General features: G+C 51.7%; 1 protein-coding gene across 1 annotated transcript in view; it reads left to right on the top strand.

Annotated features, from left to right (window-relative positions):
* The window catches only part of LOC121537634 (DNA excision repair protein ERCC-5), a 30894-nt gene extending 14490 nt beyond the window's left edge, over nucleotides 1-16404 (top strand). The window contains 5 exon segments of the mRNA XM_045206787.1: nucleotides 6266-6479; nucleotides 9766-9910; nucleotides 11123-11320; nucleotides 14635-14719; nucleotides 16255-16404. Coding sequence (XP_045062722.1) covers nucleotides 6266-6479; nucleotides 9766-9910; nucleotides 11123-11320; nucleotides 14635-14719; nucleotides 16255-16404 — 792 coding nt within the window.
* The last annotated feature ends 4671 nt before the right edge of the window (nucleotides 16405-21075 follow it).

The following is a 21075-nucleotide window of genomic DNA, read 5'->3' as shown; positions in this document are numbered from 1 at the left end:
ACATTCTGTTTTAGTGTCCCTCCTCCCTCATGTTGACAGCCAGAGAGACATTCTGTTTTAGTGTCCTCCTCCCTCATGTTGACAGCCAGAGAGACATTCTGTTTTAGTGCCCTCCTCCCTCATGTTGACAGCCAGAGAGACATTCTGTTTTAGTGTCCTCCTCCCTCATGTTGACAGCCAGAGAGACATTCTGTTTTAGTGTCCTCCACCCTCATGTTGACAGCCAGAGAGACATTCTGTTTTAGTGTCCTCCTCCCTCATGTTGACAGCCAGAGAGACATTCTGTTTTAGTGTCCTCGTCCCTCATGTTGACAGCCAGAGAGACATTCTGTTTTAGTGTCCTCCTCCCTCATGTTGACAGCCAGAGAGACATTCTGTTTTAGTGTCCTCGTCCCTCATGTTGACAGCCAGAGAGACATTCTGTTTTAGTGTCCTCCTCCCTCATGTTGACAGCCAGAGAGACATTCTGTTTTAGTGTCCTCCTCCCTCATGTTGACAGCCAGAGAGACATTCTGTTTTAGTGTCCTCCTCCCTCATGTTGACAGCCAGAGAGACATTCTGTTTTAGTGTCCTCCTCCCTCATGTTGACAGCCAGAGAGACATTCTGTTTTAGTGTCCTCCTCCCTCATGTTGACAGCCAGAGAGACATTCTGTTTTAGTGTCCTCCTCCCTCATGTTGACAGCCAGAGAGACATTCTGTTTTAGTGCCCTCCTCCCTCATGTTGACAGCCAGAGAGACATTCTGTTTTAGTGTCCTCCTCCCTCATGTTGACAGCCAGAGAGACATTCTGTTTTAGTGTCCTCGTCCCTCATGTTGACAGCCAGAGAGACATTCTGTTTTAGTGCCCTCCCACCTCAGGTTGACAGCCAGAGAGACATTCTGTTTTAGTGTCCTCGTCCCTCAGGTTGACAGCCAGAGAGAGACATTCTGTTTTAGTGTCCTCCTCCCTCATGTTGACAGCCAGAGAGACATTCTGTTTTAGTGTCCTCCTCCCCTCATGTTGACAGCCAGAGAGACATTCTGTTTTAGTGTCCTCCTCCCTCATGTTGACAGCCAGAGAGACATTCTGTTTTAGTGTCCTCCTCCCTCATGTTGACAGCCAGAGAGACATTCTGTTTTAGTGTCCTCCTCCCTCATGTTGACAGCCAGAGAGACATTCTGTTTTAGTGTCCTCGTCCCTCATGTTGACAGCCAGAGAGACATTCTGTTTTAGTGTCCTCCTCCCTCATGTTGACAGCCAGAGAGACATTCTGTTTTAGTGTCCTCCTCCCTCATGTTGACAGCCAGAGAGACATTCTGTTTTAGTGTCCTCGTCCCTCATGTTGACAGCCAGAGAGACATTCTGTTTTAGTGTCCTCCTCCCTCATGTTGACAGCCAGAGAGACATTCTGTTTTAGTGTCCTCCTCCCTCATGTTGACAGCCAGAGAGACATTCTGTTTTAGTGTCCTCCTCCCTCATGTTGACAGCCAGAGAGACATTCTGTTTTAGTGTCCTCGTCCCTCATGTTGACAGCCAGAGAGACATAAATGTTCATGATGGAAGAAAAAAATTCTGTGTAAACTTAAACGACTAAAACCAGATTTTAAGTATATAGAAAAGATAATGGAGCTATATATTTTTTTATAATATAGTCTTTGAGAACTAACAATCACCTAAATAAGTGATTGAAAGTTCCCAAAACAGTGAAGTTAGCAGTATTGATTTAGTTATTATGTTTGAGCAAAAGATCACAGCATTAGCCATGGCAAGATGTGTAGAATTGCAGGAAATTAGCTTTGAAACTCCAAACATTTCTCTACACCACCAAGATGGGGCCTCTAAAACGTTCTCCGAAACTCAGCTGTGGCTAGGGGCCCGACCGCGCCCATTGTCACGCCCACAGCCACGCTCACCACCTTAATCCTTTTTTTACCCGGAAGAAACCCTGGGTCTATTTCTGTGCTTATAAGGCTCAATATTCTTCTGCTGTGTATGTGTGTGTTTATATCTCTTTATGCAAGGGCATTGTTTGATACTTGTTTCTGATTGGCTTGAAGGGCATTCTGGAGCGTGCATTATTTGTCACGGTTCAGACAGACGACAAGAGGACCACAATTGCGTCACACCAGAAAGTTTATTTAAACTTAAGGGGAAAGGGATGTAGGGAGTGAGTGAAGGCTCCAGGGGTTATCCCGTCCGATGTGCTGGGTCTGTGCCTCCCCCAGTGGCAGCGATGCGTCCCGATGACGCCGGTGGTTGGTGGTCCAGAAGTCCTGGGGGAGGAAACACAGACACAACGGGCGAAATGAAACCAGGCAGCAGTACAGTTCAAGGGAAATCCAAAATACGTAGTAGCAAGGCAGAAGGCTGGTCAGAGTTACCGGGATTGAAGAGTAGTCAGGAGTCGTAATGGCAGAAGCAGGTCTGGATCTCCTGAGGCAGAAGAGTATCCAAAACCAGGCAGGTCCGGGGTCACAAAACCAGGGTGAGCCAGAAGCGTGAGCAAACAGGTTCCGGGTGTGAGCTTTGCAGACGATCTGACACCGGAGAGCTGAAAGACAGGGCCTTAAATACTGGGAGAGGTTAGTGGGTAATGCAGCGCAGCTGGCAGAGTAATTAGAGCCGAGCAGAGCAGGGACAGGTGGAGCTAGTTAGGCTGAGTAGAGAGAGGGAGGTGAGCAGAGTGGAAGATAGTGGAAACCAATTAAGGTGGTAACCCGGTGGAGTGAGAGGGCTCATGACAGAACCCCCCAAGGGACGGCCCCAGAAGTCCCAAGAGCAACACCACGCCGGGCGGAGGAGGGGAGCCGGAGGAGGGCTAGAACTCCTCCGAACGGTCCGAGTGAACGTCCTCATCCTCGGAGGAAGCCGGAGGGCCGTGGTCGGGAGATGGGACAGGTCCCGAGACCGGATCAGGCACAGGACAGGAAGCCGAGCGGGCAGGACGGTTAGAGACCCCTCTGGGGCGGCTCCTGCGGGATTGCAGGTTGATCAGGATGCCGTTGGTGAAAGCGGTGATGAGAGTCCTATCCACAATCCGATTAGCTGGCACCCAGGTCCTTTCCTCAGGTCCATAGCCCTCCCAGTCAATGAGGTACTGGAGACCCCTACCCCTCCGTCTGGACCGAAGCAGGCGGCGGACGGTGTAAACCAGACCACCATCGACTTGAGCCGTGGAGGAGGAGGACAAGGCGCAGCAGGGACCAGCGGACTCCTGGGCACAGGCAGGGGCTGCAGCAATCCCGGGCTGGGGGGCTGGCAGGACGACTTGTGTTGGTTGCAGATGGGGCAGGCTTGGGACGAATTCCGTACATCCTTCCTCAGAGAGGGCCACCAGAACCTCTGGGCGAGCAGGTTGTAAGTGCGGGTGGAGCCAGGGTGACAAGCTAGGCGGGAGTCATGTCCCCACTGAACGACCTGGGACCTCAGGTCTTCGGGGGACAAAAAGGCGGTCAGCTGGGCAAGTGCTGGGACCTGGCTGGTTACGGAGAGCCTCCAGCACCTGTTCCTCAACAGCCCAGGTCAGGGGAGCTGCAACGATGCAGGGACTTGGCAGAATCGACACAGGGTCCTTGGAGGGTCAGGAGCGGAGTTAGTAGGTACTGGCCGAGGGGGAGTGCGGCGGCAAGCAGGCAGGTTCGGTGGCAGTCCTCTCCCCACTCCCTGATCACCCCGGTCACCCAGTCGAGCTGAGGGTTGTGCCGGGCGGAGCCATGGGTAACCCAGGATGAGGGGTTGGCCTGGAGAGGGGAGCAGGTGAAACTGGATAGTTTCTTGATGGTTTCCGGACAGACCCATCGAGACCGGGGCCGTGACATGAGTGACCGATCCGAGTAAGTGTCCGTCCAGTGCCCGGGCAGGAATAGGAGGTGTCAAACGGAGGTTCTCCAGTCCCAGTTGGCGTGCCAGCTTGATGTCCATTATGTTGGCTTCGGCGCCAGAATCCACCAGAGCAGCCAGGGTGTGAGTTGAGTCAGAGAGGCGGAGGTGAACTTGCAGCAGGGGTTTGCGGTCGGAGGACTGGATGGTCATTGAACTCAACCGGACTCCCCTATGCCCGGTGAGCTTCGGCCCTTTAAAGGGCAGGTTACCACACGATGTCCGTCACCTCCACAATAGAGACAGAGGTTTGAGGTGAAGCGTCGCTGGCGCTCTGCAGGAGTGAGAGAGAGCTCGCCCAATCTCCATAGGCTCAGACTGATCAAGCTGACCTGGGTGAGTGGCAGTAGATGACAGGAGCCCAGTCGGACCTCTCCGAATGCCGGTAGTAGGTGGACCTTGGCGCCCCCTCTCACGACGACGGGTCTGTATCCCTCTGTCGATCCTGACAGTCAGTGCGATGGCTTCATCAAGAGTGGAAGGCAGTTCATGGGAGACCAACTTCGTCCTTGATATAGTCAGCCAAACTATGGAAGAACGCGTCCACCAACGATGGTGTGTTCCAAGAACTTCGTCTAGCCAGGGTTCGGAAGTCGATGGAATGGTCTGCGACTGTACGTCTGCCTTGTCGAATACTGAACAGTTCACGAGACGCCTCTGCGGTTGGTGAATCCAGGTCAAACACCTTCAGCATCTCCTCAGCAAACAGGTCGAAGGTTGCACATGCGGGGGTTTGACGTTCGAACTCTGCTGTTCCCCAGAGTCGGGCTCGGCCCGTCAGGTGAGTGATGGCATACCCAACTCTAGCCCCCTCCGTGGCGAAGGTCCTTGGCTGCAAGGAGAACTGAAGTCGGCAGCTAGTCAGGAATGGCCGGACCTGGGTTGAATCGCCGTTGAACCGCTCGGGGTTTCCAATCTTGGGTTCCCGGAGCAGCGGCTGCAATGACCGGGGCAGGTAACTCGGGGGCAGGGGCTGGTGGGCAGACTGGCTGGGGTCAGGTTGGTGAGGAGTTGAATGATCATGGCGAGTTGTTGTTGCTGCTGCTGGGACTGCTGCTGGTGCTGCTGGAACTGCTGATGCTGTTGGTGGCCGACCTGAAGCAGAGAGGGAGATGACGCCGCTCATGCGGCCTAGCTCTCTCTCAGTGTGTTCCAGGCGTAGCATGGCGGTGGGTTGCTCAGGCTCTTCGGTTTCCATGTCGGGGGAAGTGTGGCGCTGAGTCCATGATGGTCAGATCGTACTGTCACGGTTCAGACAGACGACAAGAGGACCACAATTGCGTCACACCAGAAAGTTTATTTAAACTTAAGGGGAAAGGGATGTAGGGAGTGAGTGAAGGCTCCAGGGGTTATCCCGTCCGATGTGCTGGGTCTGTGCCTCCCCCAGTGGCAGCGATGCGTCCGATGACGCCGGTGGTTGGTGGTCCAGAAGTCCTGGGGGAGGAAACACAGACACAACGGGGCGAAATGAAACCAGGCAGCAGTACAGTTCAAGGGAAATCCAAAATACGTAGTAGCAAGGCAGAAGGCTGGTCAGAGTTACCGGGATTGAAGAGTAGTCAGGAGTCGTAATGGCAGAAGCAGGTCTGGATCTCCTGAGGCAGAAGAGTATCCAAAAACCAGGCAGGTCCGGGGTCACAAAACCAGGGTGAGCCAGAAGCGTGAGCAAACAGGTTCGGGTGTGAGCTTTGCAGACGATCTGACACCGGAGAGCTGAAAGACAGGGCCTTAAATACTGGGAGAGGTTAGTGGGTAATGCAGCGCAGCTGGCAGAGTAATTAGAGCCGAGCAGAGCAGGGACAGGTGGAGCTAGTTAGGCTGAGTAGAGAGAGGGAGGTGAGCAGAGTGGAAGATAGTGGAAACCAATTAAGGTGGTAACCCGGTGGAGTGAGAGGGCTCATGACATTATTTCCATATAACGCACTGTATATTTGCACGGTAGAATTCAATGGCTATAGTTCATTTTTACATGTTCTATGTTTTGAGCTGCTTTTGAAGGCAAAAAGACGAATTTGAAAGCATTGTTGAATTCGACGTTCATAATGTCAAGCTAGGACTGATTGTTTGGTTAGCCGAACTAGCAAGTCTGTTTGTTTGTTTGGTTACCACGGAAGCTACTGTAGCTAGCTAGTCGACGTGCTAGCTACGTCAGTGGATGTTGGAAAATACATTTTTAACGGCAAATGTGTTAAATTATAGCCATGGTATGAAGTGGATTATCAACTCCGGGCTCTATACGTTCTCTGGAAATAATAATGCAACTCCGTGGAAGGTCAGTCCCACACTGCTAGCGCGTCGTGGAACACCTTTCACGTGGTTCATTATCTTCAGTAGAAAGCAAAGCCCCCTCCGTTGATGATCCCTTACGGGGGTGTAATGTCTCTGTGTTGTGTCTCGTCCACCAGGAGCTGCTGAGGTTGTTCGGCGTGCCCTTCCTGGTGGCTCCCAGTGAGGCGGAGGCCCAGTGTGCTGCCCTGGACCGGACCGACCACACCCACGGAACAATCACCGATGACAGCGACGTATGGCTGTTCGGAGGACGACACGTCTACAAGAACTTCTTCAGCCAGAACAAATATGTAGAACACTACCAGTACATAGACCTACAGAACCAACTGGGTACGTAGAACACTACCAGTACATAGACCTACAGAACCATCTGGTTAGAACACTACCAGTACATAGACCTACAGAACCAACTGGTTAGAACACTACCAGTACATAGACCTACAGAACCAACTGGGTACGTAGAACACTACCAGTACATAGACCTACAGAACCAACTGGTTAGAACACTACCAGTACATAGACCTACAGAACCATCTGGTTAGAACACTACCAGTACATAGACCTACAGAACCATCTGGTTAGAACACTACCAGGACATAGACCTACAGAACCAACTGGTTAGAACACTACCAGTACATAGACCTACAGAACCATCTGGTTAGAACACTACCAGTACATAGACCTACAGAACCAACTGGGTACGTAGAACACTACCAGTACATAGACCTACAGAACCATCTGGTTAGAACACTACCAGTACATAGACCTACAGAACCATCTGGTTAGAACACTACCAGTACATAGACCTACAGAACCATCTGGTTAGAACACTACCAGTACATATACCTACAGAACCAACTGGTTAGAACACTACCAGTACATAGACCTACAGAACCATCTGGTTAGAACACTACCAGTACATAGACCTACAGAACCCTCTGGTTAGAACACTACCAGTACATAGACCTACAGAACCAACTGGTTAGAACACTACCAGTACATAGACCTACAGAACCATCTGGTTAGAACACTACCAGTACATAGACCTACAGAACCATCTGGTTAGAACACTACCAGTACATAGACCTACAGAACCAACTGGGTACGTAGAACACTACCAGTACATAGACCTACAGAACCAACTGGTTAGAACACTACCAGTACATAGACCTACAGAACCAACTGGTTAGAACACTACCAGTACATAGACCTACAGAACCATCTGTTTAGAACACTACCAGTACATAGACCTACAGAACCAACTGGTTAGAACACTACCAGTACATAGACCTACAGAACCATCTGGTTAGAACACTACCAGTACATAGACCTACAGAACGATCTGGTTAGAACACTACCAGTACATAGACCTACAGAACCATCTGGTTAGAACACTACCAGTACATAGACCTACAGAACCATCTGGTTAGAACACTACCAGTACATAGACCTACAGAACCATCTGGTTAGAACACTACCAGTACATAGACCTACAGAACCATCTGGTTAGAACACTACCAGTACATAGACCCACAGAACCATCTGGTTAGAACACTACCAGTACATAGACCTACAGAGCCAACTGGGTACGTAGAACACTACCAGTACATAGACCTACAGAACCATCTGGTTAGAACACTACCAGTACATAGACCTCCAGAACCAACTGGTTAGAACACTACCAGTACATAGACCTACAGAACCATCTGGTTAGAACACTACCAGTACATAGACCCACAGAACCATCTGGTTAGAACACTACCAGTACATAGACCTACAGAACCATCTGGTTAGAACACTACCAGTACATAGACCTACAGAACCATCTGGTTAGAACACTACCAGGACATAGACCTACAGAACCATCTGGTTAGAACACTACCAGTACATAGACCTACAGAACCATCTGGTTAGAACACTACCAGTACATAGACCTACAGAACCAACTGGGTACGTATAACACTACCAGTACATAGACCTACAGAACCATCTGGTTAGAACACTACCAGGACATAGACCTACAGAACCAACTGGTTAGAACACTACCAGTACATAGACCTACAGAACCAACTGGTTAGAACACTACCAGTACATAGACCTACAGAACCAACTGGTTAGAACACTACCAGTACATAGACCTACAGAATCATCTGGTTAGAACACTACCAGTACATAGACCTACAGAACCATCTGGTTAGAACACTACCAGTACATAGACCTACAGAACCATCTGGTTAGAACACTACCAGGACATAGACCTACAGAACCATCTGGTTAGAACACTACCAGTACATAGACCTACAGAACCATCTGGTTAGAACACTACCAGTACATAGACCTACAGAACCAACTGGGTACGTAGAACACTACCAGTACATAGACCTACAGAACCATCTGGTTAGAACACTACCAGTACATAGACCTCCAGAACCAACTGGTTAGAACACTACCAGTACATAGACCTACAGAACCAACTGGTTAGAACACTACCAGTACATAGACCTACAGAACCAACTGGTTAGAACACTACCAGTACATAGACCTACATAACCATCTGGTTAGAACACTACCAGTACATAGACCTACAGAACCAACTGGTTAGAACACTACCAGTACATAGACCTACAGAACCAACTGGTTAGAACACTACCAGTACATAGACCTACAGAACCAACTGGTTAGAACACTACCAGTACATAGACCTACAGAATCATCTGGTTAGAACACTACCAGGACATAGACCTACAGAACCATCTGGTTAGAACACTACCAGTACATAGACCTACAGAACCATCTGGTTAGAACACTACCAGTACATAGACCTACAGAACCATCTGGTTAGAACACTACCAGTACATAGACCTACAGAACCAACTGGTTAGAACACTACCAGTACATAGACCTACAGAACCAACTGGTTAGAACACTACCAGTACATAGACCTACAGAACCATCTGGTTAGAACACTACCAGTACATAGACCTACAGAACCAACTGGTTAGAACACTACCAGTACATAGACCTACAGAACCAACTGGGTACGTAGAACACTACCAGTACATAGACCTACAGAACCATCTGGTTAGAACACTACCAGTACATAGACCTACAGAACCATCTGGTTAGAACACTACCAGTACATAGACCCTACAGAACCATCTGGTTAGAACACTACCAGTACATAGACCTACAGAACCAACTGGTTAGAACACTACCAGTACATAGACCTACAGAACCAACTGGGTACGTAGAACACTACCAGTACATAGACCTACAGAACCATCTGGTTAGAACACTACCAGTACATAGACCTACAGAACCATCTGGTTAGAACACTACCAGTACATAGACCTACAGAACCATCTGGTTAGAACACTACCAGGACATAGACCTACAGAACCATCTGGTTAGAACACTACCAGTACATAGACCTACAGAACCATCTGGTTAGAACACTACCAGTACATAGACCTACAGAACCAACTGGTTAGAACACTACCAGTACATAGACCTACAGAACCATCTGGTTAGAACACTACCAGTACATAGACCTACAGAACCATCTGGTTAGAACACTACCAGTACATAGACCTACAGAACCCTCCCCCTCCCCTAGGTGTGGACCGTACCAAGCTGATTAACCTGGCCTACCTGCTGGGTAGTGACTACACGGAGGGGATCCCGGGGGTGGGATACGTGACGGGCATGGAGATACTCAACGAGTTCCCTGGACCTGGCATGGAACCACTCAGCATGTTCAGGTCAGTAACGGGGGGTGGGTGGTTGGTGTCTAGTGGTCTGGGTGGGTGGTGGTTGGTGTCTAGTGGTCTGGGTGGGTGGTGGTTGGTGTCTAGTGGTTGGTGTCTAGTGGTCTGGGTGGGTGGTGGTTGGTGTCTAGTGGTCTGGGTGGGTGGTGGTTGGTGTCTAGTGGTCGTGGTGGTTGGTATCTAGTGGTCTGGGTGGGTGGTGGTTGGTGTCTAGTGGTCTGGGTGGGTGGTGGTTGAAGTCTAGTGGTCTGGGTGGGTGGTAGTTGGTGTCTAGTGGTTGGTGTCTAGTGGTCTGGGTGGGTGGTGGTTGGTGTCTAGTGGTCTGGGTGGGTGGTGGTTGGTGTCTAGTGGTCGTGGTGGTTGGTATCTAGTGGTCTGGGTGGGTGGTGGTTGGTGTCTAGTGGTCTGGGTGGGTGGTGGTTGGTGTCTAGTGGTCTGGGTGGGTGGTGGTTGGTGTCTAGTGGTTGGTGTCTAGTGGTCTGGGTGGGTGGTGGTTGGTGTCTAGTGGTTGGTGTCTAGTGGTCTGGGTGGGTGGTGGTTGGTGTCTAGTGGTCTGGGTGGGTGGTGGTTGGTGTCTAGTGGTTGGTGTCTAGTGGTCTGGGTGGGTGGTGGTTGGTGTCTAGTGGTCTGGGTGGTTGGTGTCTAGTGGTCTGGGTGGGTGGTGGTTGGTGGTTGGTGTCTAGTGGTTGGTGTCTAGTGGTCTGGGTGGGTGGTGGTTGGTGGTTGGTGTCTAGTGGTTGGTGTCTAGTGGTCTGGGTGGGTGGTGGTTGGTGGTTGGTGTCTAGTGGTTGGTGTCTAGTGGTCTGGGTGGGTGGTGGTTGGTGTCTAGTGGTTGGTGTCTAGTGGTTTGGGTGGGTGGTGGTTGGTGTCTAGTGGTTGGTGTCTAGTGGTCTGGGTGGGTGGTGGTTGGTGTCTAGTGGTCTGGGTGGGTGGTGGTTGGTGTCTAGTGGTTGGTGTCTAGTGGTCTGGGTGGGTGGTGGTTGGTGTCTAGTGGTTGGTGTCTAGTGGTCTGGGTGGGTGCAGGGTATTGTGTGTATCTTGTGTGGTGATGAATAAGGAATGAGTGGTCCTGTGTGGCTGTTGGCCAGAGTGTGGCTTTAGCTATGCGAAGGTTGTGGGTTCAATTCCCTCAGGGATCACAGAAACAGCACACACCTGTTTTGCTTTACGCACTCTGTCTGTGCTTTGTCTCCGTTTCCCTTCCAGTGAGTGGTGGTCCTTGGCCCAGCAGCAACGTCTGACCTCTGACCCCCGTGACTCCAAGGTCAAGAGGAAGCTGAGAGGGCTCCAGCTGCAGCCGGGCTTCCCCAACCCTGCCGTGGCAACTGCCTACCTGCAGCCCAGTGTCGACCTATCAGAAGGCTCCTTTAGCTGGGGCCGCCCACACCTCGACCTCATCAAGGAATATCCTCTAGGAGAGTGTGTGTCCTGTGTGTGTATGTGGGAGATGTTCTGTGTCCTGTGTGTGAGTGTGTATGGGGAGATGTTCTGTGTCCTGTGTGTGTGTGTGTATGGGGGAGATGTTCTGTGTCCTGTGTGTGTGTGTGTATGGGGGAGATGTTCTGTGTCCTGTGTGTGTGTGTGTATGGGGGAGATGTTCTGTGTCCTGTGTGTGTGTGTGTATGGGGGAGATGTTCTGTGTCCTGTGTGTGTATGGGGAGATGTTCTGTGTCCTGTGTGTGTATGGGGAGATGTTCTGTGTCCTGTGTGTGTGTGGGAGATGTTCTGTGTCCTGTGTGTGTATGGGGAGATGTTCTGTGTCGTGTGTGTGTGTGTGTATGGGGGAGATGTTCTGTGTCCTGTGTGTGTATGGGGGAGATGTTCTGTGTCGTGTGTGTGTGTGTGTGTATGGGGGAGATGTTCTGTGTCCTGTGTGTATGGGGGAGATGTTCTGTGTCCTGTGTGTGTGTGTGTGTTGAGCTTCCTGAGTGGCGCAGTGGTCTAAGGCACTGCATCGCAGTGCTAACTGTGCCACTAGAGATCCTGGTTCGAATCCAGGCTCTGACGCAGCCGGCCGCGACCGGGAGACTCATGGGCGGCGCACAATTGGCCCAGCGTCGTCCAGGGTAGGGGAGGGAATGGCCGGCAGGGATGTAGCTCAGTTGATAGAGCATGGCGTTTGCAATGCCAGGGTTGTGGGTTCGATTCCCACGGGGGGCCAGTATAAAAAAATAAAAATAATATGTATTCACTAACTGTAAGTCGCTCTGGATAAGAGCGTCTGCTAAATGACTAAAATGTAAAATGTAAAAAATGTGTATGGGGAGATGTTCTGTGTCCTGTGTGTGTGTGTGTATGGGGATATGTTCTGTGTCCTGTGTGTGTGTGTGTATGGGGGAGATGTTCTGTGTCCTGTGTGTGTATGGGGGAGATGTTCTGTGTCGTGTGTGTGTGTGTGTGAGATGTTCTGTGTCCTGTGTCCTGTGTGTGTATGGGGAGATGTTCTGTGTCCTGTGTGTGTGTGTGTATGGGGGAGATGTTCTGTGTCGTGTGTGTGTGTGTGTGTATGGGGGAGATGTTCTGTGTCCTGTGTGTGAGTGTGGGAGATGTTCTGTGTCCTGTGTGTGTGTGTGTATGGGGGAGATGTTCTGTGTCCTGTGTGTGTATGGGGAGATGTTCTGTGTCCTGTGTGTGTGTGTGGGAGATGTTCTGTGTCGTGTGTGTGTGTGTGTATGGGGGAGATGTTCTGTGTCCTGTGTGTATGGGGGGAGATGTTCTGTGTCCTGTGTGTGTGTGTGTATGGGGAGATGTTCTGTGTCCTGTGTGTGTGTGTGTATGGGGAGATGTTCTGTGTCCTGTGTGTGTATGGGGGAGATGTTCTGTGTCGTGTGTGTGTGTGGGAGATGTTCTGTGTCCTGTGTGTGTGTGGGGAAATGTTCTGTGTCCTGTGTGTGTGTGTGTGTATGGGGGAGATGTTCTGTGTCCTGTGTGTGTATGGGGGAGATGTTCTGTGTCGTGTGTGTGTGTGGGAGATGTTCTGTGTCCTGTGTGTGTATGGGGGAGATGTTCTGTGTCGTGTGTGTGTGTGTGAGATGTTCTGTGTGTGTGTGTGTATGGGGGAGATGTTCTGTGTCCTGTGTGTGTATGGGGGAGATGTTCTGTGTCCTGTGTGTGTGTATGGGGAGATGTTCTGTGTCCTGTGTGTGTATGGGGAGATGTTCTGTGTCCTGTGTGTGTGTATGGGGAGATGTTCTGTGTCCTGTGTGTGTGTATGGGGGAGATGTTCTGTGTGTGTGTGTGTATGGGGGAGATGTTCTGTGTCCTGTGTGTGTGTGTGTGAGATGTTCTGTGTCCTGTGTGTGTATGTGTGTATGGGGGAGATGTTCTGTGTCGTGTGTGTGTGTATGGGGAGATGTTCTGTGTCCTGTGTGTGTGTATGGGGGAGATGTTCTGTGTGTGTGTGTGTATGGGGGAGATGTTCTGTGTCCTGTGTGTGTGTGTGTGTGTGTATGGGGAGATGCTCTGTGTCCTGTGTGTGAGTGTGAGTGTGTATGGGGAGATGTTCTGTGTCCTGTGTGTGTGTGTGTATGGGGGAGATGTTCTGTGTCCTGTGTGTTTATGGGGAGATGTTCTGTGTCCTGTGTGTGTGTGTATGGGGAGATGTTCTGTGTCCTGTGTGTGTGTGTGTATGGGGGGAGATGTTCTGTGTCCTGTGTGTGTATGGGGAGATGTTCTGTGTCCTTTGTGTGTGTGGGGGAGATGTTCTGTGTCCTGTGTGTTTATGGGGAGATGTTATGTGTCCTGTGTGTGTGTGTATGGGGGAGATGTTCTGTGTCCTGTGTGTGTATGGGGAGATGTTCTGTGTCCTGTGTGTGAGTGTGTATGGGGAGATGTTCTGTGTCCTGTGTGTGTGTGTGTATGGGGGAGATGTTCTGTGTCCTGTGTGTTTATGGGGAGATGTTCTGTGTCCTGTGTGTGTGTGTATGGGGAGATGTTCTGTGTCCTGTGTGTGTGTGTGTATGGGGGAGATGTTCTGTGTCCTGTGTGTGTATGGGGAGATGTTCTGTGTCCTTTGTGTGTGTGGGGGAGATGTTCTGTGTCCTGTGTGTTTATGGGGAGATGTTCTGTGTCCTGTGTGTGTGTGTGTGTATGGGGGAGATGTTCTGTGTCCTGTGTGTTTATGGGGAGATGTTCTGTGTCCTGTGGGTGTGTGTATGGGGGAGATGTTCTGTGTCCTGTGTGTTTATGGGGAGATGTTCTGTGTCCTGTGTGTGTGTGAGATGTTCTGTGTCCTGTGTGTGTGTGTGTGTATGGGGGAGATGTTCTGTGTCCTGTGTGTTTATGGGGAGATGTTCTGTGTCCTGTGTGTGTGTGTGTATGGGGGAGATGTTCTGTGTCCTGTGTGTGTATGGGGAGATGTTCTGTGTCCTTTGTGTGTGTGTGGGAGATGTTCTGTGTCCTGTGTGTTTATGGGGAGATGTTCTGTGTCCTTTGTGTGTGTGTGGGAGAAGTTCTGTGTCGTGTGTGTGTGTGTGTGTGTGTGGGAGATGTTCTGTGTCCTGTGTGTGTGGGGGGAGGGTGATGTCCTGTGTGTGTGTGTGGGAGATGTCCTGTGTGTGTGTGTGTGTGTGGGAGATGTTCTGTGTCCTGTGTGTGTGGGGGGGGTGATGTCCTGTGTGTGTGTGGGAGATGTCCTGTGTGTGTGTGTGTGTGGGAGATGTTCTGTGTCCTGTGTGTGAGTGTGTATCCCTACCAGCTGTCCTTAACCCTAAGCCTACGTTCTGTCAGAGTCGTTTTGGTTGGAACAGCAGGAAGACAGAAGAGACTCTACAGCCTGTTATCACACAGATCAACACACAACAGGTATTAGTCTGGATCAATGGTTGGTAATGATTATTGAAAGTAGAGATTGAGAATGAGTTGTGTATAATAGGGAATGTAATGTGAAAGCATTCGGAAAGTATTCAGCCCATTTCCCTTTTTCCACATTTTGTTGCGTTACAGCCTTGTTCTAAAATGGATTAAATTATATTTTTCCTCATCAATCTACACACAATACCCCATAATGACAAAGTGAAAACAGGTTTTTTTTTTTTTGTGCAAATGTATTATACCTTATTTATTGACATAAGTATTCAGACCCTTTGCTATGAGACTCGAAATTGAGCTCAGGTGCATCCTGTTTCCATTGATCATCCTTGAGATGTTTCTACAACTTTTGATTGGACATGATTTGGAAAGGCACACACCTGTCTATGTAAGGTCCCAAAGTTGACAGTGCATGTCAGAGCAAAAACCAAGCCATGAGGTCGAAGGAATTGTCCGTAGAGCTCCGAGACAGGATTGTGTCAAGGCACAGATCTGGGGAAGGGTACCAAAAACATTCTGCAGCATTGAAGGTCCCCAAGAACACAGTGGCCCCCAATTCTTAAATGGAATAAGTTTGGAACCACCAAGACTCTTCGTAGAGCTGGCCGGCCGGCCAAACTGAGCAATCAGGGGAGAAGGGCCTTGGTCAGGGAGGTGACCAAGAACCCTATGGTCACTCTGACAGAGCTCCAGAGTTCCTCTGTGGAGATGGGAGAACCTTCCAGAAGGAAAACCATCTCTGCAGCACTCCACCAATTAGGCCTTTATGGGAGAGTGGCCAGACGGAAGCCACTCCTCAGTAAAAGGCACATGACAGCCCGCTTGGAGTTTGCCAAAAGGCACCTAAAGGACTCTCAGACCATGAGAAACAAGATTCTCTGGTCTGATGAAACCAAGATTGAACTCTTTGGCCTGAATGCCAAGTGTCACATCTTTTTTGGCCTTCTCAATATTCCTCTGATCCTGTATACCTCCATTCCTCTCCCTCCATCCTTGTCTCCCTCTCCCCTCCGTCCTTCTCTCCCCTCCTCCCCTCCGTCCTTTTCTCCCTCCTCCCTCCCTCCCTCCCCTCCATCCTTCTCTCCCTCCTCCCTCCCCTCCGTCCTTCTCTCCCTCCTCCCTCCCCTCCGTCCTTCTCTCCCTCCTCCCTCCCTCCGTCCTTCTCTCCCCTCCTCCCTCCCCTCCCGCCCCTCCGTCCTTCTCTCCCCTCCTCCCTCCCCTCCGTCCTTCTCTCCTCCTCCCTCCCCCTCCGTCCTTCTCTCCCCTCCTCCCTCCCCTCCGTCCTTCTCTCCCTCCTCCTCCCTCCTCCCTCCCCCTCCCTCCTCCGTTCTTGTCTCCCCTCCCACCCCTCCCGTCCTTCTCTCCCCTCCTCCCTCCCCTCCGTCCTTCTCTCCCCTCCTCCCTCCCTCCGTCCTTCTCTCCCCTCCTCCCTCCCCTCCGTCCTTCTCTCCCTCCTCCGTCCCCTCCATCCTTCTCTCCCCTCCTCCCTCCCCTCCGTCCCTTCTCCCTCCCCTCCTCCCTCCCTGTAGACCCAGCTGCGTATCGACTCGTTCTTCCGTCTGGAGCAGCAGGAGAGACAGGCCATCAAGAGCCAGCGTCTCCGCCGAGCCGTCACCTGTATGAAGAGGAAGGAGAGGGAGGAGGAAGGGAGAGGGGATCTGCTCCCCGTCCAAGGCTAAGAGAGGGAAGGGGTCAGGGGCCCAAGCAGAGGGAGGGAGGGGGTGGAGGAGGGGACAGGGGGTTCCCTGGGGGCAGAGGTCAGTAAACCTGCTCCAGAGGATGTGGGAAGAGCCAGCCATGATATGGGAGGGGCCAGCCAGCAGAGGAAGGAAGTGCCTCCTCCCTAATAAGGGTGTCCCTGAACCTAAACTCCTCCCACGGAGGGCGGAGCAGAACGGCAGCGGCAGTTCCGGGGATGACAGTGATGGTGGCGGCGGGATCACCATGGTAACGGCCCAGTCAGTGTTTGGGGTCCAACCAAGGGGAGGGAGGGGGGGAAAGAGAGGTGGGGGGAGAGGGAGAGGTGGGGGGAGGGGGGAGGGGGAGGAAGACACTGTGAGAACTTTAAACTCTCAACCGTCTGTTGGTGATGATGTCACCAGAGGGACATATTGAGGCCAATATGAAACCATTGTGATACATTTCCTGAATGTTTTGAATGATGAGGGATAATGTTTGAATATGTCGATGTAAAAGACGGTGCTATGTAAACCCATGAAATTGTTGATCATTTCAGTCAGGCCTCCCCGGCTGTTTGCTGGTGTATTTTCTATGTTTGGGATGAATATTTGGAATAATAAAAATGTTTTTGTATTACAAAGTCAGTCTTGTTATTTGTTTACGCGGAGTTTCCCTGCTGGTGTTGACATGGAGCGGTAATGTGATGGCTGGACATCAGGGTTCCTCCACCTCCACAGGAGCGGTAATGTGATGGCTGGACATCAGGGTTCCTCCACAGGAGCAGTAATGTGATAGCTGGACATCAGGGTTCCTCCACCTCCACAGGAGCGGTAATGTGACGGCTGGACATCAGGGTTCCTCCACAGGAGCGGTAATGTGATGGCTGGACATCAGGGTTCCTCCACAGGAGCGGTAATGTGATGGCTGGACATCAGGGTTCCTCCACAGGAGCGGTAATGTGATGGCTGGACATCAGGGTTCCTCCACAGGAGCAGTAATGTGATAGCTGGACATCAGGGTTCCTCCACCTCCACAGGAGCGGTAATGTGACGGCTGGACATCACGGTTTCCTCCACAGGAGCGGTAATGTGATGGCTGGACATCAGGTTCCTCCACAGGAGCGGTAATGAGATGGCTGGACATCAGGGTTCCTCCACAGGAGCGGTAATGTGATGGCTGGACATCAGGTTCCTCCACAGGAGACGGTAATGTGATGGCTGGACATCAGGGTTCCCTCCACAGGAGCGGTAATGTGATGGCTGGACATCAGGGTTCCTCCACCTCCACAGGAGCGGTAATGTGATGGCTGGACATCAGGGTTCCTCCACAGGAGCGGTAATGTGATGGCTGGACATCAGGGTTCCTCCACAGGAGCGGTAATGTGATGGCTGGACATCAGGGTTCCTCCACCTCCACAGGAGCGGTAATGTGATGGCTGGACATCAGGGTTCCTCCACAGGAGCGGTAATGTGATAGTTGGACATCAGGGTTCCTCCACAGGAGCGGTAATGTGATGGCTGGACATCAGGGTTCCTCCACAGGAGCGGTAATGTGATGGCTGGACATCAGGGTTCCTCCACCTCCACAGGAGCGGTAATGTGATGGCTGGACATCAGGGTTCCTCCACAGGAGCGGTAATGTGATAGTTGGACATCAGGGTTCCTCCACAGGAGCGGTAATGTGATGGCTGGACATCAGGTTCCTCCACAGGAGCGGTAATGTGATGGCTGGACATCAGGGTTCCTCCACAGGAGCGGTAATGTGATGGCTGGACATCAGGGTTCCTCCACAGGAGCGGTAATGTGATGGCTGGACATCAGGTTCCTCCACAGGAGCGGTAATGTGATGGCTGGACATCAGGGTTCCCTCCACAGGAGCGGTAATGTGATGGCTGGACATCAGGGTTCCTCCACAGGAGCGGTAATGTGATGGCTGGACATCAGGTTCCTCCACAGGAGCGGTAATGTGATGGCTGGACATCAGGGTTCCTCCACAGGAGCGGTAATGTGATGGCTGGACATCAGGGTTCCTCCACAGGAGCGGCAATGTGATGGCTGGACATCAGGGTTCCTCCACAGGAGCGGTAATGTGATGGCTGGACATCAGGGTTCCTCCACAGGAGCGGTAATGTGATGGCTGGACATCAGGTTCCTCCACAGGAGCGGTAATGTGATGGCTGGACATCAGGGTTCCTCCACAGGAGCGGTAATGTGACGGCTGGACATCAGGGTTCCTCCACAGGAGCGGTAATGTGACGGCTGGACATCAGGGTTCCTCCACAGGAGCGGTAATGTGATGGCTGGACATCAGGTTCCTCCACAGGAGCGGTAATGTGATGGCTGGACATCAGGGTTCCTCCACAGGAGCGGTAATGTGATGGCTGGACATCAGGGTTCCTCCACAGGAGCGGTAATGTGATGGCTGGACATCAGGGTTCCTCCACAGGAGCGGTAATGTGACGGCTGGACATCAGGGTTCCTCCACAGGAGCGGTAATGTGACGGCTGGACATCAGGGTTCCTCCACAGGAGCGGTAATGTGATGGCTGGACATCAGGGTTCCTCCACAGGAGCGGTAATGTGATGGCTGGACATCAGGGTTCCTCCACAGGAGCGGTAATGTGATGGCTGGACATCAGGGTTCCACCACAGGAGCGGTAATGTGACAGCTGGACATCAGGTTCCCTCCACAGGAGCGGTAATGTGACGGCTGGACATCAGGGTTCCTCCACAGGAGCGGTAATGTGATGGCTGGACATCAGGGTTCCTCCACAGGAGCGGTAATGTGATGGCTGGACATCAGGTTCCTCCACAGGAGCGGTAATGTGATGGCTGGACATCACGGTTCCTCCACAGGAGCGGTAATGTGATGGCTGGACATCAGGGTTCCACCACAGGAGCGGTAATGTGATGGCTGGACATCAGGTTCCTCCACAGGAGCGGTAATGTGATGGCTGGACATCAGGGTTCCACCACAGGAGCGGTAATGTGATGGCTGGACATCAGGGTTCCTCCACAGGAGCGGTAATGTGATGGCTGGACATCAGGGTTCCTCCACAGGAGCGGTAATGTGATGGCTGGACATCAGGGTTCCTCCACAGGAGCGGTAATGTGATGGCTGGACATCACGGTTCCTCCACAGGAGCGGTAATGTGATGGCTGGACATCAGGGTTCCACCACAGGAGCGGTAATGTGATGGCTGGACATCAGGGTTCCTCCACAGGAGCGGTAATGTGATGGCTGGACATCAGGGTTCCACCACAGGAGCGGTAATGTGATGGCTGGACATCAGGGTTCCTCCACAGGAGCGGTAATGTGATGGCTGGACATCAGGGTTCCACCACAGGAGCGGTAATGTGACGGCTGGACATCAGGTTCCTCCACAGGAGCGGTAATGTGATGGCTGGACATCAGGGTTTCCTCCACAGGAGCGGTAATGTGATGGCTGGACATCAGGTTCCTCCACAGGAGCGGTAATGTGATGGCTGGACATCAGGGTTCCTCCACAGGAGCGGTAATGTGATGGCTGGACATCAGGGTTCCTCCACAGGAGCGGTAATGTGATAGCTGGACATCAGGGTTCCTCCACAGGAACGGTAATGTGATGGCTGGACATCAGGGTTCCTCCACAGGAGCGGTAATGTGACGGCTGGACATCAGGGTTCCTCCACAGGAGCGGTAATGTGACGGCTGGACATCAGGGTTCCTCCACAGGAGCGGTAATGATGGCTGGACATCAGGTTCCTCCACAGGAGCGGTAATGTGATGGCTGGACATCAGGTTCCTCCACAGGAGCGGTAATGTGATGGCTGGACATCAGGGTTCCTCCACAGGAGCGGTAATGTGACAGCTGGGCATCAGGGTTCCTCCACAGGAGCGGTAATGTGATGGCTGGACATCAGGGTTCCTCCACAGGAGCGGTAATGTGATGGCTGGACATCAGGGTTCCTCCACAGGAGCGGTAATGTGATGGCTGGACATCAGGGTTCCTCCACAGGAGCGGTAATGTGACGGCTGGACATCAGGGTTCCACCACAGGAGCGGTAATGTGACAGCTGGACATCAGGGTTCCTCCACAGGAGCGGTAATGTGATGGCTGGACATCAGGGTTCCTCCACAGGAGCGGTAATGTGATGGCTGGACATCAGGGTTCCTCCACAGCCTAACTAGTTTAGTCTCCTCATAATGTTGATGTTTTAACGGCTAGAATGCAGCAGGTAGGACTGCTTCAGAGAGACAGCATCGTTCTTTAACAGCTAGAATGCAGCAGGTAGGTCTGCTTCAGAGAGACAGCATCATTCTTTAACAGCTAGAATGCAGCAGGTAGGAATGCCTCAGAGAGACAGCATCGTTCTTTAACAGCTAGAATGCAGCAGGTAGGTCTCCCTCAGAGAGACAGCATCGTTCTTTAACAGCTAGAATGCAGCAGGTAGGACTGCCTCAGAGAGACAGACAGCATCGTTCTTTAACAGCTAGAATGCAGCAGGTAGGACTGCTTCAGAGAGACAGCATCGTTCTTTAACAGCTAGAATGCAGCAGGTAGGACTGCCTCAGAGAGACAGCATCGTTCTTTAACAGCTAGAATGCAGCAGGTAGGACTGCTTCAGAGAGACAGCATCGTTCTTTAACAGCTAGAATGCAGCAGGTAGGACTGCCTCAGAGAGACAGCAT

Source organism: Coregonus clupeaformis, chromosome 24 (assembly GCF_020615455.1).
Source record: "Coregonus clupeaformis isolate EN_2021a chromosome 24, ASM2061545v1, whole genome shotgun sequence".
Classification (NCBI taxonomy): domain Eukaryota; kingdom Metazoa; phylum Chordata; class Actinopteri; order Salmoniformes; family Salmonidae; genus Coregonus; species Coregonus clupeaformis.
This window is presented reverse-complemented; position numbering and strand designations above follow the sequence as displayed.